This window comes from Trichechus manatus, unplaced genomic scaffold, assembly GCF_000243295.1.
Source record: "Trichechus manatus latirostris isolate Lorelei unplaced genomic scaffold, TriManLat1.0 scaffold00214, whole genome shotgun sequence".
NCBI classification, from domain to species: domain Eukaryota; kingdom Metazoa; phylum Chordata; class Mammalia; order Sirenia; family Trichechidae; genus Trichechus; species Trichechus manatus.
The window spans coordinates 3,263,911-3,277,385 of NW_004444150.1; the positions used below are offsets into that span (position 1 = coordinate 3,263,911).

At 49.0% G+C, this 13,475-nt stretch overlaps 1 protein-coding gene across 3 annotated transcripts in view; it reads right to left on the reverse strand.

The window, feature by feature from the left end:
- Positions 1–3,967: 3,967 nt before the first annotated feature.
- The window catches only part of PIP5K1B (phosphatidylinositol-4-phosphate 5-kinase type 1 beta), a 127,046-nt gene continuing 117,538 nt past the window's right edge, over positions 3,968–13,475 (reverse strand). For all 3 annotated transcript variants that reach the window (XM_023742638.1, XM_023742637.1, XM_023742639.1), the window contains one exon: positions 3,968–4,645. In XM_023742638.1, the coding sequence (XP_023598406.1) occupies positions 4,643–4,645 (3 nt within the window). In that variant the 3' untranslated portion in view covers positions 3,968–4,642. The remainder of the gene's footprint in view (positions 4,646–13,475) is intronic.

A 13,475-nucleotide genomic window follows, 5' to 3' on the forward strand; every position in this document is an offset into this window, starting at 1 on the left:
TGTTATGCTGGGCCACCTCCAGAAATAGCTTCTGGACTGTCAGAAGATGTCGATCCTATTTCTTCAGAAATAGGCCACCACGATGTGGCTCCACGTCCTCCATGTGCAGCTCTAACCCAGGCACCAGATGAGGAGCCTGCTGAAAACCATGATGTTTTTCCTGGGCCACCTGCAGTGCAAGCTTCTGGAACATCAGCAGATATTAATCGTCTATCTGCCACCACAGCAGAGCCCGATGTATCCCCATGTCCTCCGTCTACAGCTCTGTCCCAGCCACCAGATGAAGAGCCTATTGGAAAGCTCGAATCTTATGCTGGGCCACCTCCAGAACAAGCTTCTAGACCACCAGCTTTTGTCAATCCTATTCCTTCAGAAACAGCAGACCATGATGTGGCTTCATGTCCTGTATCTGCAGCTTTAACCCAGGAACCTAATGAAGAGACACCTGGAAACTTGGATCGTTATCCCAGGTCACCTCCAGCACAAGCTTCTGCAACATCAGCTGATTTCAATCCTCTACCTGCCGCAACAGCAGAGCTAGATGTAGCCCCATATCCTGCGTCTATAGCTCTGTCCCAGGCATTTGTCGAAGAGCTCATTGGAAAGCTTGATCCTTATGCTGGGCCAACTCCAGAAGGATCTTCTACACTTATATCTGATGTCGATTGTCTTCCTGCAGCAGTAGCAGAACTGCATATGTTCTCATGTCCTGCATCTCCACCTTTAGCCCAGGCTCCAGACAAAGAGCCTGCTGGAAATCTGGATTCTTATCCTCAGCCACCTACAGAAACAGCTCTCAGACCAGCAGCTAATGTTGATCCTACTCCTGTGTCAACACCGGGGCTCCACGTGGCCCCAGAACCTCCATCTCTAGGTCTGGCCAAGGCACCAGAGGCCGAGCAAGTTGCCACACCTGCTCCACAATAGCTCCTCAGCCAGAGCCAAGGAGCATCAGCCTTGGAAGGAGATCCCTTGTTACCTTCACCTGAGTGGGTATTTCTGTGGTTTGTCTGTGGTACATTTACAGTTCACTTTCTACTTCATAGTTTATACTATTTTAACTGGTAGATTTCTCATTAAATAAAGTTTTTTTTAAAAATAGTTTTAACAGGTGTGATACAGTGGCTTTATGTACTTTCACATGCTATTCAACCATCACCAGTATCTACTTCAGAACCTTGTCATCACCACAAACAGGAACCCCGGACCCATTAAACAGTCCTCCGTATGCCCCTCGCCCCGTGCCCACGGCAGTCAGTGATTGGCTCTCTGTGCCTATGGATTTACGTGCTGTGGATCGCTTATCTAAATGGAAATATATGGCCTTTCACGTGTTGCTTCTTAGCTTAATGGTTTTGAGGTTCATCTACGGTGTAGCACGTGTCTCCTTCTAATTCCTTCTAAGGCTCAGTGGTGCCCATTGTGTGGATGGACCACACTTTGTTCATCCAGTCATCTGCTCATGGACCTTTGGGTTGTTCCCACTATTGACTGATGGGAGGCGTAGTGCTGCTGTGAGCAGTCGTGGACAGGTATTTGGGTGAGTTCCCGTCTACAGGATAAATCCCAGGAGTGGGTAAAGAGGAGGCGGGAAGGGTGCGGACACAGTCCAGGTGTGGCGAGTGAGAGCTGGGAGGGATCAAGAGACAGACAAGCTATGGGAGCTGAGGAGGTAGGACAGGCCTGGAGAACTCGCAGATGTGGGTAACCAAGAGTCAGGAGTCATCCTGATCAGCACTGGGTGGGTGAGTGAGGAGGTGGGAGGGGTCAGACCCGGTATGGGAAGTGATCGGGTGGGAGGGGCCAGCACATCACCAACCAGGTGTGGTAATGATGAGGTGGGGGGTCAGGAGGCAGCTCAGTAATGGTAGATGAGGAGGGTGAAGGAGTAAGGAGGATGGACAGCCCACAAGAAGGCACAGGTGTGGTAATGGTGAAGTGGGAGGGGTCACTGAGTGCACAGGCGTGTCAATCCGGAAATGACCGAGGTGTCAGGAGTAAGGTGGGAAGTGGGTCAGTAGAAGGCACAGGTGAAGTAAGGGAGGAGGTGGGAGGCATCAGTTGAAGTCCAGGTGGGATGTTAAGGTGGGAGGGGTCCCAGGGCAGCCCAGGTGTGGGAGGGAGGGGCTGTGAGGGGCCAGGGGCAGCCCAGGTGCGGGTGGTTTAACCATGTTGCCTCGGGTGAGGTAAGGTAAGACCGGATAGAGATCAAGAGAGAGCCACTGCAAGTGTGCGAGGCTGGTCACGCTCACAGCGCCTTGGGTGCGTCACAGCATACAAGGATACAGGGCCTGACGGGGGTGGCACCCAGGCCGGGTGACAACAAGCTGCATTTGAGGAAGACGGCTTATGTATGCCAGCAGGCAGGGTTGGCTAGGTTTCCTGGACTTCCAGGGCTTTGGGTAGGTTGCTGCCCCTAGGCGCGGGGTACCTGCCTGTCCCTAGGTGTTAGGCACCTGCCCAGGAGTGTGAGAGCCCAATAAGGGGGTGGTGGCTGGAGAGTGGACTTAGCTGCCCAAGAAGGGGAATGGACCAGCCTCCAGCCATGGCCTCGAAACTCTGTTAAGACAGCATGTAAAGAAACAAATACCCCCACTTATACTACAATTGACTCCTTGAATATCTGACATCCAGTTTTGAACTTGACCGTTTGTGTTGAGTGGCCTGGTTGGTAGAGGAGACTCCCAGGGAATAGGAGGACATAGTATAGAAGGCGAGGAAAGTAAAAAATAAAAAGCAGGAAAACAAGTAGAAGAAGCGTTTGTAGGCTGGGCCCGCCCAGAGGAGCCTCCAGAGATTGGGCTTGGGCCAGAGCTCCGTGTAACCTCAGAGCCTCCTCTGGTGGACCACAGTCTGGGAAGGATTCCTGGGGTGGGTTCTTGGGTGTCCTCGGGAGGTGTCCTGTGTTTGCAAAGACACGAGGAGAGGCAGTCACGTTGGTGAACGTTTGTCTCCTCATGACTCCAGAGTTCCAAGCACTTGGCTCCACCACTGCTTTTTCTTCTGCCATAAAAGTGGCACGCCCCAGATAGGAGCTGATTCTGTGCCCCAAAATGAAGCTGACACTTGGAACAGAGTGGCAGCTGGCCCAAAAATGTGAATGGGAAACAAAAGTCTGTTGATGAATGATTTGGGGGTTGTTTGTTTCTGCTGCAAAACACAGTGGAAGCAGGCTAATACTGCAGAGCCTTTGGGAAGACCTCCGAGATGCGCCGAGCAGAATCTGCTATGGAGTCTCTTCTCGGGGCCCAGGGATCTTTGTCTTTCCATTTTCATTTGCTATGAGATTCAACTTATTTCAGATCCCCAAATAACTAAAAATGAGGAGCGGCTGGTATTTTTAATTATTAAAGGAAAAAAACGGTAAAGACCAGAAACCATCAGGGTCATAATAAATGAACCCTGATAGAATGAGGGAAAAAGGGGGAGCAGAACCTCAAATTCCTAAAACAAACAAAACCCAAAAAATAAAAGATCAACTTACTGGACTGGTTGAGGGCTCCCCGAGACTGTTGCCCTGAGATACTCTTCAAACCTTGGATTGAAACTAACCCTGAACTCACCTTGTAGCTGAATAGCAGATTGGCTCACAAAATAATGAATATCACTGCTGAGTACTATGCTCCTTTAAAAAATCACCTGTATGAGACGAAATGGTCAACAATTACTTTAAAACAAAGATGAGAATGTAAGGGGACAGGGAAACTAGATTAATGGAGACAGAACAACCAGAACAGAAATAATGAGAATGTTCATGCACTGTGAAGAATGTAACCAATGTCACTGAACAATTTGTGTAGAAATTATCGAAGGCGAACCTAAACTGCTGTGTAATCCTTCACCAAAAACACACTAGTATTATTTTTTTAAGAAAATGATTGGAATCAAGGTACTACCACAACTGAGAACAAAATATTTTATTTCTCTCAATAAAACTAGAGTTTACAGTAGTATTTATTGAATAAATTATATATTTTCTCTTTTACAGGCAATAAACTAAATCAAATATTTCAAAGACAATATATGTACACGACATAAGGCCTTTTATAAATAACTTTGCTTTGCTCATTTCACTAGTAAACAGTGAAAAAATCTTTATAGAAGCTAGCTTTCTATAAAGTATATGCAGACCTATGACGCTGATCTTTACAGGAAACCAATTTAAGCTTTAAGTGGCATGGGCTATGATTATAATTTGGCAAAAAAGAGCAGAATCAACACTTTATTCACCATTTTGTATGGATGGATTTTTTCCAAAAAATAAGCAGATTACCTATGGTGCTTATGTATAATCACTGGCTACATGCAAAATGAACTAACACAAGAGTCAATAAGAAAACAGTACTTCCAAGTCCAAAAAAAGGGAATTGGCAATGGTATAGAAAGCAGCTTAGATACGGTTCATGCAGTTCTTCGCAGTTCAGCAAGCAACAACAAGTTGTGTGGTCTTTACACACCCTATGTGCTGACCGGTCCCTGGGCCACGGCTCCCCTGCTGTCTCGCAAACGTGTCATTCCAGCAGAGTAGGACTCTGTGGGTGGTGGGCTCGGCCAAGTTCCTGTGGGGATTCTGGAGTGGAGACACTTCTCTCCCACACGGTGTCCACGTCTCACCATCTGCTTAGGTGTTCACCATGTTGGCTTACTGGGGAAGAAGACAAAGAAAGAAAGCAGCGGTGAGACGAGATTTTGGCATCGACTTATAACTCCGTCCCATAAGTGGGAACACAAGCTCATGATTTCTCCCAATAACTGGTGTCTTGGGAGGTACTGGTAGAAGTGGGGTTGATTAGACTTAGGATTCCTCTCAATGATTTTCAGGTAGATCTAGTTACCAGTTGCCATCAAGTCAATTCCGACTCATGGGGACCCCATGTCTACAGAGTAGAGCTTCCATCCATAGGGGTTTCAAGGCTATGACCTTCTGGAAGCAATCCACCAGGACTGTCTTCCAAGGTGCCTCTGGGTAGGTTCGAACCACCAACCCTTCAGTTCGTAGCCTTGGTTTAACCGTTTGCACCACCGGGGACTCCTATAACATGGACCCACCGCATGTTAATTACACCAATGCCTACCAAGTCCCTCCTATGTCTCAGCACTGGGCTAGGACTCGGAGGGAAGGAACCCTGGCTAAGACACCCTCCCGCCCTCCAAGTGCATGGAGGTTGGGGGTGTGCTGTGGGCAACCAGGCCGGAAGCCAATCAGATCAACCTGAGCACGGTCATTTCCCGGTAACACATCCCCGTGGCTGCGCAGTAAAAACACGTCCGGCAAATACTCAGCCTAAAATGGTGAACGTGTACAGGCAGAGCCGGCTAACGCAGCCTGTGACAACTCCATCCACAGACGTGAGGAAGCAGTAACAAGGCACACACGCTCAGATCCTAGAACGACTGGAAACACACAGAGGAAAATGAAGCAAACAGGCAACCAACACCAGTCTGTTAATTAACCAAGAAGCCCTTCCTGAGGCCCCAGGGCACTGTGGGGAGGCCGGATAACCCCCAGGGGGCGTCTGAACGGGGTGGGGGGGCAACCAAGGTGGGCTTCCTGACCTAGAGAGTCCAGGCCCCCTCTTCAGATCGGTGGGCTGGACATTAAAATGCCAGAGATTGCTTTCCTAACTTCTCCAACCCTAGGCTCGGGTCACTCCCTTTTTTTTTGTTTTACTAAACAGAATATTAAGTTCACATGCTTTGTTTCTTATTTTTAACATTTTTAGTACAATTCAGAGACATTAATGACATTCACTTTGCTCTAAGACCATCACCTCTATCCGTTTCCAGATGGTTTTCATCGCGACAAACAGAACCCAGTGCCCCTTCAGCAACAACTCCTCATTTCTCCCTCCCCGCAGCCCCTGGTCACCACTGATACATTTTGATCTCTGTGCATTTGCCTAAGGAACCCTAGTGGCACTGTGGGTAGGTGCTCGGCTGCCAACTGAAAGGCTGTCAGTTCGAACCTACCAGCTGCTCCACTGGAGAAACGAGCTGGTGATCTGTTCCCATACAGATTAAAGCCTAGGAAACCCTATGGGGCAGTTCTACTCTGTCACATGGGGTCAGTATGAGTTGGAATCGACTCAGCCGCAACTAACAACAACAACAATGCACTGGCCTAGTCTGGACATCTCGTATGAGTGGGATCATACCACATTTGTCCTTCTGAGTCTAACTCGTTTCACTCAGCATGGTGTTTTCAAGGTTCATCGGTGTGGCACGTCTCGGGACTTCATTTCTCATCATGGATGAGTAATATTCCATTGCAGGGACAGACCATACGTTGTTCAGCCATTAGTCGATGAGCACGTCGGCTGTTTTCACCTTTTGGCTACTGTGAATAATACTGCAATGAACATTCGTGTACAAGTACCTGTCTGAGTGCCCGGTTTCAAGTCTTTTGGGTCTATAACCGGGAGCGGAATTGCTGGGTCATGTGGTGACCAGTGGAGCCCTGGTGGCATATTGGTTAAGAGCTCGGCTGCTAACTAAAAGGTCTGCAGTTCAAATCCACCAGCTGCTCCTTGGAAACCCTGTGGGGCAGTTCTACTCTGTCCTATAGGGTCACTATGAGTCGGAACCCACTCGACAGCACCTAACAACAACATGGTGACTAGCAAACCGAGTTGCTCTCTCAGAGACTCCTCAATTTCAAACAAAAAGTAGCCAGTTTGGGCTCTGAGAAGTTTTGAGCATTTATTTCTTATTAAGGCTCTGTATTTGCATTTTATTATATTTACACCTACCCCCTATTGGGCGCAGTGGTGGTTCAGTAGTACAAGTCTCCCCTTTCATGTAGGAGACCCGGGTTCAATTCTCAGCCAATGCACCTCATGCACAGCCACCACTTGTCTGCTAGTGGAGGCTGGCGCGTTGCTATGATGCTGAACAGGTTTTAGCAGAGCTTCCAGACTAAGGCAGACTAGGAAGAAGGGCCTGGTGACCCACACTTGAAAATCAGCCAGTGAAAACCCTATGGACCGCAACAATCCAATCTACAAACCATCATGGGGATGGTGCAGGACCGGGCAGCACTTCCTTCCACTGTGCATGGGGTCCCCATGAGTCAGGGGCTGACTCAACAGCAGCTAACAGCGAACAACAACAACCCCATCTTGGGGATTACTTCACAAGGCACAGTCACTCGGGGATAGAATTAAAGGCAAACGAACAAATCCACTGCCATAGAATTGATTCCAACTCGTAGCAACTCCAGGCGTTACAGAGTTGAACCATGTTCCACGGGGTCTTTTTGTTTGTAATCTTGACAGAAGCAGATTACCAGGCCTTTCTTCTGAGGTGCTGCTGGATGGGTTCTAACTGCCAACCTTTAGCTTAGTCGTCAGCGCAAAGCATTTGTACCACCCAGAGCCCTGGGGACAGAATAGGGTGAGGGAGTTCTCCTTGTCCAGAAGTAGTGAGACTCTAAAAGCTCACCATTTTCTCTGGAAATGAAATGAATACCTGTGCTACCCAAACCCTGTTGGCGCCGAGTCAATTCTGACTCCTAGTGACCCTACAGGACAGAGTAGAACGGCCCCATAGGGTTCCCAAGAAGCAGACTGCCACCTCTTTCTCCCGTGGAGCGGCTGGCGGGTTTGAACCACTGACCTTCTGGTTAGCAGCCGAGTGCTTTAACCAATGGGCCACCAGGGCTCCCTATAATCTCTATGCTCATCCTACAGAAATCAGGATAAGACAGTGTGAGTGAAGTATAATCACACAGATACGGGATTTTACAGCTGGAAGTGACCTTAGAGATTCTCAGGTCCATATTTCCTACCCTTGCAATTAAAAAACAAACCTTGGACCCAAAAGGGAGAGGTGAAGTCATTCTTCCCCAACGACCAGTCACACAGGACTTGAACAGAGAAAGCCTGCTGCACAAGGAGGGACTGGGTCCTTGGAGGCTGCCTGCGATTCGGGTGAGGACAAACTTCGGATGAGGACAACCATTTTGTGCCTGGTCCTGCAGGATGTTATTGAATTCGGACGTGTCATCGGCAGGGTGTGAAGAAGCAGGTGTCCTGCCAACCTCCAATGCCCCTTCGAAGGTCCAGGCCAATCAGCAGCGAGATGACTGAGAACAACGAGAAGAGATCCAGGAAGAAAGCTGGCATGCCTCTGGGACCGTCACGGGATGGATTGCCGATCTTGGCCTCTCGTTTCAAAACCGTTAGTGCAGCCACAATATTTTAACACCGTTCTCTGCCTGAATGATTTGTTTCCCAAAGAGCCGAGAGGAGCCCGAGGGCAGCCATGATGTATCCGGGCTGACATTCGACAGCGGCTGTCCAGCACCCAAGTTCTTCCTGCTAATTGTAAACCCAAGCGGTTACCTTGTTATCTAACCACTCATACAGCTCCGAGGCCCTAACAGGATCCATCTGAACTCTGCCTCAGTTGGAGAGCGTGAGGGTAGAAGTGCGGTTTGGGTTGCAATGGCAAAGGAGCAGCGCTGTGGATTGCTTCTAGCCTACGGAGAAGGACGGCGTCAGACACCCGAGGCTCGGCCACCGTCTGAGGGGGGACCAGGAGCTGCACCTCCACCCCAGCCTCCCCCTCAGCACTTTATTTGGTAGCATTTTTCTTTACAAAAGTACGCAGTAGCCATCACTGGATTTAAGAACTCTTTTTTTTTTTCTTTTTTAAATAAAACCCCATGTTTGCATTTATTGTATTTATCCCTATCTCCTAATGGGGGTTACTTCAAGCCCCAATCATCTCGGGGTTAAGTGGCTATAAAGGATGTCTCACCAAAGACTGAAAACAAAGACGAGGCTTTTTCACCCCATGTCTGGGGATGCTTCCTTCAAGCTGCTGCCTAAGCAATGAACCTCCCCCTGCAGGTCAGTGTGTCGTACTGTGAGGGCCTGCGTGTTGCTGGGATGCTGGAAGCTAGGCCACCAGTATTTCAAATACCTGCAGGGTCATCCATGGTGGACAGGTTTCAGTGGAGCTTTCGTACTAAAACAGACTAGGAAGAAAGGCCTGGTGATCTACTTCCAAAAATCAGCCATTGAAAACCCTATGGATCACAACAGGACATTGTCAGACTCGCTTGCTTTGGGCATGTCATCAGGAGGGATCAATTGCTGGAGGAGGACATCATGTTTGGTGAAGGTGAGGGCCAATGAGGGGGAGGGAGACCCTCAGTGAGATGGACAGACACAGTGGCTGCAACAATGCACTCAAAGATACCAGTGATTGTGAAGACGGTGCGGGACTGGGCAACGTTTCCTTCAACTGCATATGGGGTCGCCATGAGTGGGAGCTGACTCAGTGGCCACCAACAATAACAACAGAACATTGGAAACGTTTTCTCTGTTGAATTCCCGAACTGCCAAGGGGCCCCTTTAAAGGGCTCAAGTGGAACTGGCTTTGATGGACGAGAGGGGCACATGTGAACCACAGGGAAGGTTAGCACCTTCATTTTCACACCGTTTGTAATTGTAGCCTCCAGTCCAACTTGGAAAGCGGCAGATGGTGGTCCGTCAGAGTGAGCCGCCTTTAGCATCTGAAAGGTGTGCCGCCTCTGAACGGACATACCGAGCCCTGAAAGGCCACAGTGAGGTTCATGGAAGTAGCCCATTGAGTCGCATACTGACTGACTCTTAATGAAGTTTCTGTTCAAGGGCCTCCATCACGCACCATCACCCTTGGCCTGGGCACCTTTCCACCAGCAGGTGGCAGTAGAGGGCTTGCTGAAAGCGGGATCACAGGTTGCAAACTCAATTCATAGAGTGGGGCTCACCTTAGCTTTGTTCTACATTAAAGGAAAGATGCTCTTCGTTCTACCTGGCCAACTGTCCCAGGAGGGGGACCTGGGGCAGCGACACAGCTCCCCCTACAGCTGGCACAGAAGAACTGTAGGATGACCCAAGCTGAAGGACCCCATAGACAAACTCAGTGGAACTGAGCCCTGGAAGTGGCAGAGCTTGGAAAATACCAAAGCCCAGCCCACCCCCAGGGATTCTGTTTCTAATACACACGTTGAGCGCCACCAGGTGATGGGGTCTGTTAATACATTCACTTACCTGACGCAGCAATAGGATGGTGCAAGACAGCTGTGGGGAATCCAGAGTAGTCTGGGAAGAGGTACCCAACCTTACAGTGACTTAGCTGGGGCGATCGAAGTGGATGGGAATGGGGCACATGTGGTAGGGAGCTCCTTATGGCCCCTTGTAGGCAGTGAGGGAACCAATGGGATCCTCTCCCGGACCCTGGTCACACCGTCCATCACGCTGTTCACACCACCCATCACACTGGTCACACCGTCCATCACCCTGTTCACACCGCCCATCACGCTGTTCACACCGCGCATCATGCTGGTCACACCGCCCATCACCCTGTTCACACTGCCCACCATGCTGGTCACACCGCCCACCACGCTGGTCACACCACCCATCACGCTGGTCACACCGTCCGTCACCCTGTTCACACCATCCATCACCCTGTTCACACCGTCCATCACCCTGTTCACACCACCCATCATGCTAGGGGGGCTGTATTTCTTCTTCAGTGAAGAGTCCTCAAGCCTTTCCCTTCCACCAAATGTCCCCTTGTCAGATCCCAGGGGAGTGAATGGCGAGAATGAGGACAGCCCTGTTCACTCGTCCATGGGTCTGATCTAAACGTCTTTCTCCTAAAATTCTGGCTCCTCCTCAGTATGCGATTTGTTTCCAGCAGGCTCACAGTCTGGTAGACCCCAGGTTCACACTGGAGACATGGCCCCAGTAGACCCCAAGTTCACCCTCAGAGAAACAGCCTGGTAGACCCCGAGTTCACCATCAGAGACACGGCCCGGCAGACCCAAGTACACAATTAGAGACACGGCCTGGCAGACCCAAGTGCGCCAATAGAAACATGGCCCAGTGGACCCAAGTGCACCATTAGAGACACAGCCTGGTAGACCCCGAGTTCACCGTTAGAGACACGGCCTGGTAGACCCAAGTTCCCCACTGGAGCTGGGTCTTCGTCAGACACTCTGTTCCAAGAGTTGGAGAGGCTCAGGGGATCAGTAAAGACTCGATCCTGTGACAAGAAGGTGGACACAAAGAGACATCAGAAAGAGAAGCAGTAGGGGGAGGGTGGATGGAGGAGGAGGAGAGAGGATAGCGTCAGAGGCAAAGAAACGGGCGCCCCCGGAGGCCTTGGAGGTGATAGGGGAACTCGTACACATGACAGGATATAATTTTATCCTATCACATGTAATAGGATAGAATGTGTGTCCTACCACATGTATCAGTGCACGTAATTACATGTATTGCATCCTATAAAATATATATCCTATTACATTTATTAATGCATGTAATACATGTATTATATCCTATTACATGTATATCCTATTACATGTATTAATACCTAAAACTACATGTATTGCATCCTATTATATGTATATACCACGAGAACTAGTACATATGATTACATGTATTACATCCTATTACATGTATCAATAACTGTAATTATATGTATCACTTCCCACTGCATGTATTCATACCTGTAATTACGTGTATTACATCCGATTGCATGTATGCATACCTGTAATTATTTGGACTGTGTCCTATTACACGTTACTAGGATGCAACGGCGAGTTGAAGGGCAGACTGGCCTTGCAGAAGGCTGAGACGGAGCTGCCTGCGAGGCCACGGCTCACTGTGAGGTGAAGTCATAGCAAAACAATCGCTGCCCGAGCCCTGCCACCTGTCAGGCACCTGCTAGCCCTGGGCCGCGCTGAACTGAAAGGCCAATTTACCTTCACAGCACCAGCTCCAACCCCCTGAGTGGATTCTTTCAGTAGCTTAATGTTTAAAAAATAACAATCCTTTGGTTGACCCCTGGTCCAGACTTCCAGGGGTTGAGGGGGTGGCATCATGAACGTGAATCCGGCAGCCCCCTTGTCTCAGGCTAGGGGTCACTTCTAGAGGCGGTGGGGCTCAGGCATGGGATCTTTTTTTTTTTTTAATCTCTTCCACATGTCTAAGGAATATTATTTGGTCAGTAAGGAGACGGGCGAGCATTTCTGGAGATAAACAACAGGCCCTATCCTACCCTCTCTGAAATGGCTTCCTTTCTCAGCCGTGTGGCTGTGTGGGGTTAAATGCGTGGCAAGCGAAGGCAGTGTGTGCCTTTCTCCTTCCCACTCTGCTCTCACTGAATGCCACCAAAGAACCCGAGCAGTGTCTCTGCCTGGTGGGGAATCTGCTTTCGCTCCTGAGAAGCAAGCAAATTCCTGCCGTTTCAAATAAACACCCCTTGTAGCAGCTAACCAACCCCCGTCGGTCAGTTTGCCACCCTGTGGTGGCTTTCATGTTGCTGTGATGCTGGACGCTATGTCACTGGTGTTTCAAATACCAGCAGGGTCACCCACGGTGGGCAGGTTTCAGCAGAGCTTCCAGACTAAGACAGGCTAGGAAGAAAGGCCTGGAAATCTGCTTCCAAAAATTAGCCAATGAAAACCATATGGATCACAACAGAATACTGTCCGATGTAGTGCTGGAAGATGAGTCCTCTAGGTTGGAAGGTACTCAAAATACACAGGGGCCGCAACAATGGAGTCGGGCACACCAATCACTGACTCGATGGCAATGAACGAGAACATCCGCAGCCAACAGTGGCTGAAACAAGGAGTATATAAAGACCGTGACCAGCTCTGATCCAGAACTCCACGTCTGAGTCATTCACCTGGGATTCACAGCCAGAAAGGCAGTTTTTGTTGCCGAGTTGAAACTTGTAAGACCACCGTGACCTAATTGAAAGTGTTTTTCTTCTTTTTCGCAGGCCTTTCTCATACAAGCTAGAAGGAGAAGCTGTTAAGTCAGTCATTTTCACTTCTCTGCCGCCCTTCCTTGGTGATCAAAGAGTATTATTAACTCCCCTGAAAACACATTCAACCATCGAGCAGTCCAACAGTTGCACATTGGATCACTAATCTCCAGTTCTGGCCTGGCGGGAAAATTGCCTGATGACCTTGTCTGCTTCACCCACAGCTATTCCGTACTTCAAATAGCCACTTTGCAGAGACATATATCTGGATGAAAGGACTTGTTATTGAGAGGATGTCAATATGGAAAGTGTAAAAAGAAAAGAGCATGACCTAGGGACTAAACAATAGAAGCAAGAAAGTCATTGTTGGGTGGCTGCCATCTTTCAAACTTTTATATTATTAAAGAAGCACCCCAAAACCCAACCCTGTTGCCACTGAGTCGATTCTGAATCATAGTGACCCTATAGGACTGAGTAGAACTGCCCCATAGGGTTTCCAAGGCTGTAATCTTTACAGAATCCCTTGGAGAGGCTGATGGGTTTGAACTGCCGACCTTTTGGTTAGCAGTCGGGCACTTAACCACTGAGCCACCAGCGCTCCTTCCCATTAAAGAAGCAATCCTATTGTCTGTCACTGTCCTATTCATTCCACTAGTCATAAAGGGACACTCTCGCCCTTTACATTTTTTTTTTTTTTTTTAATATTT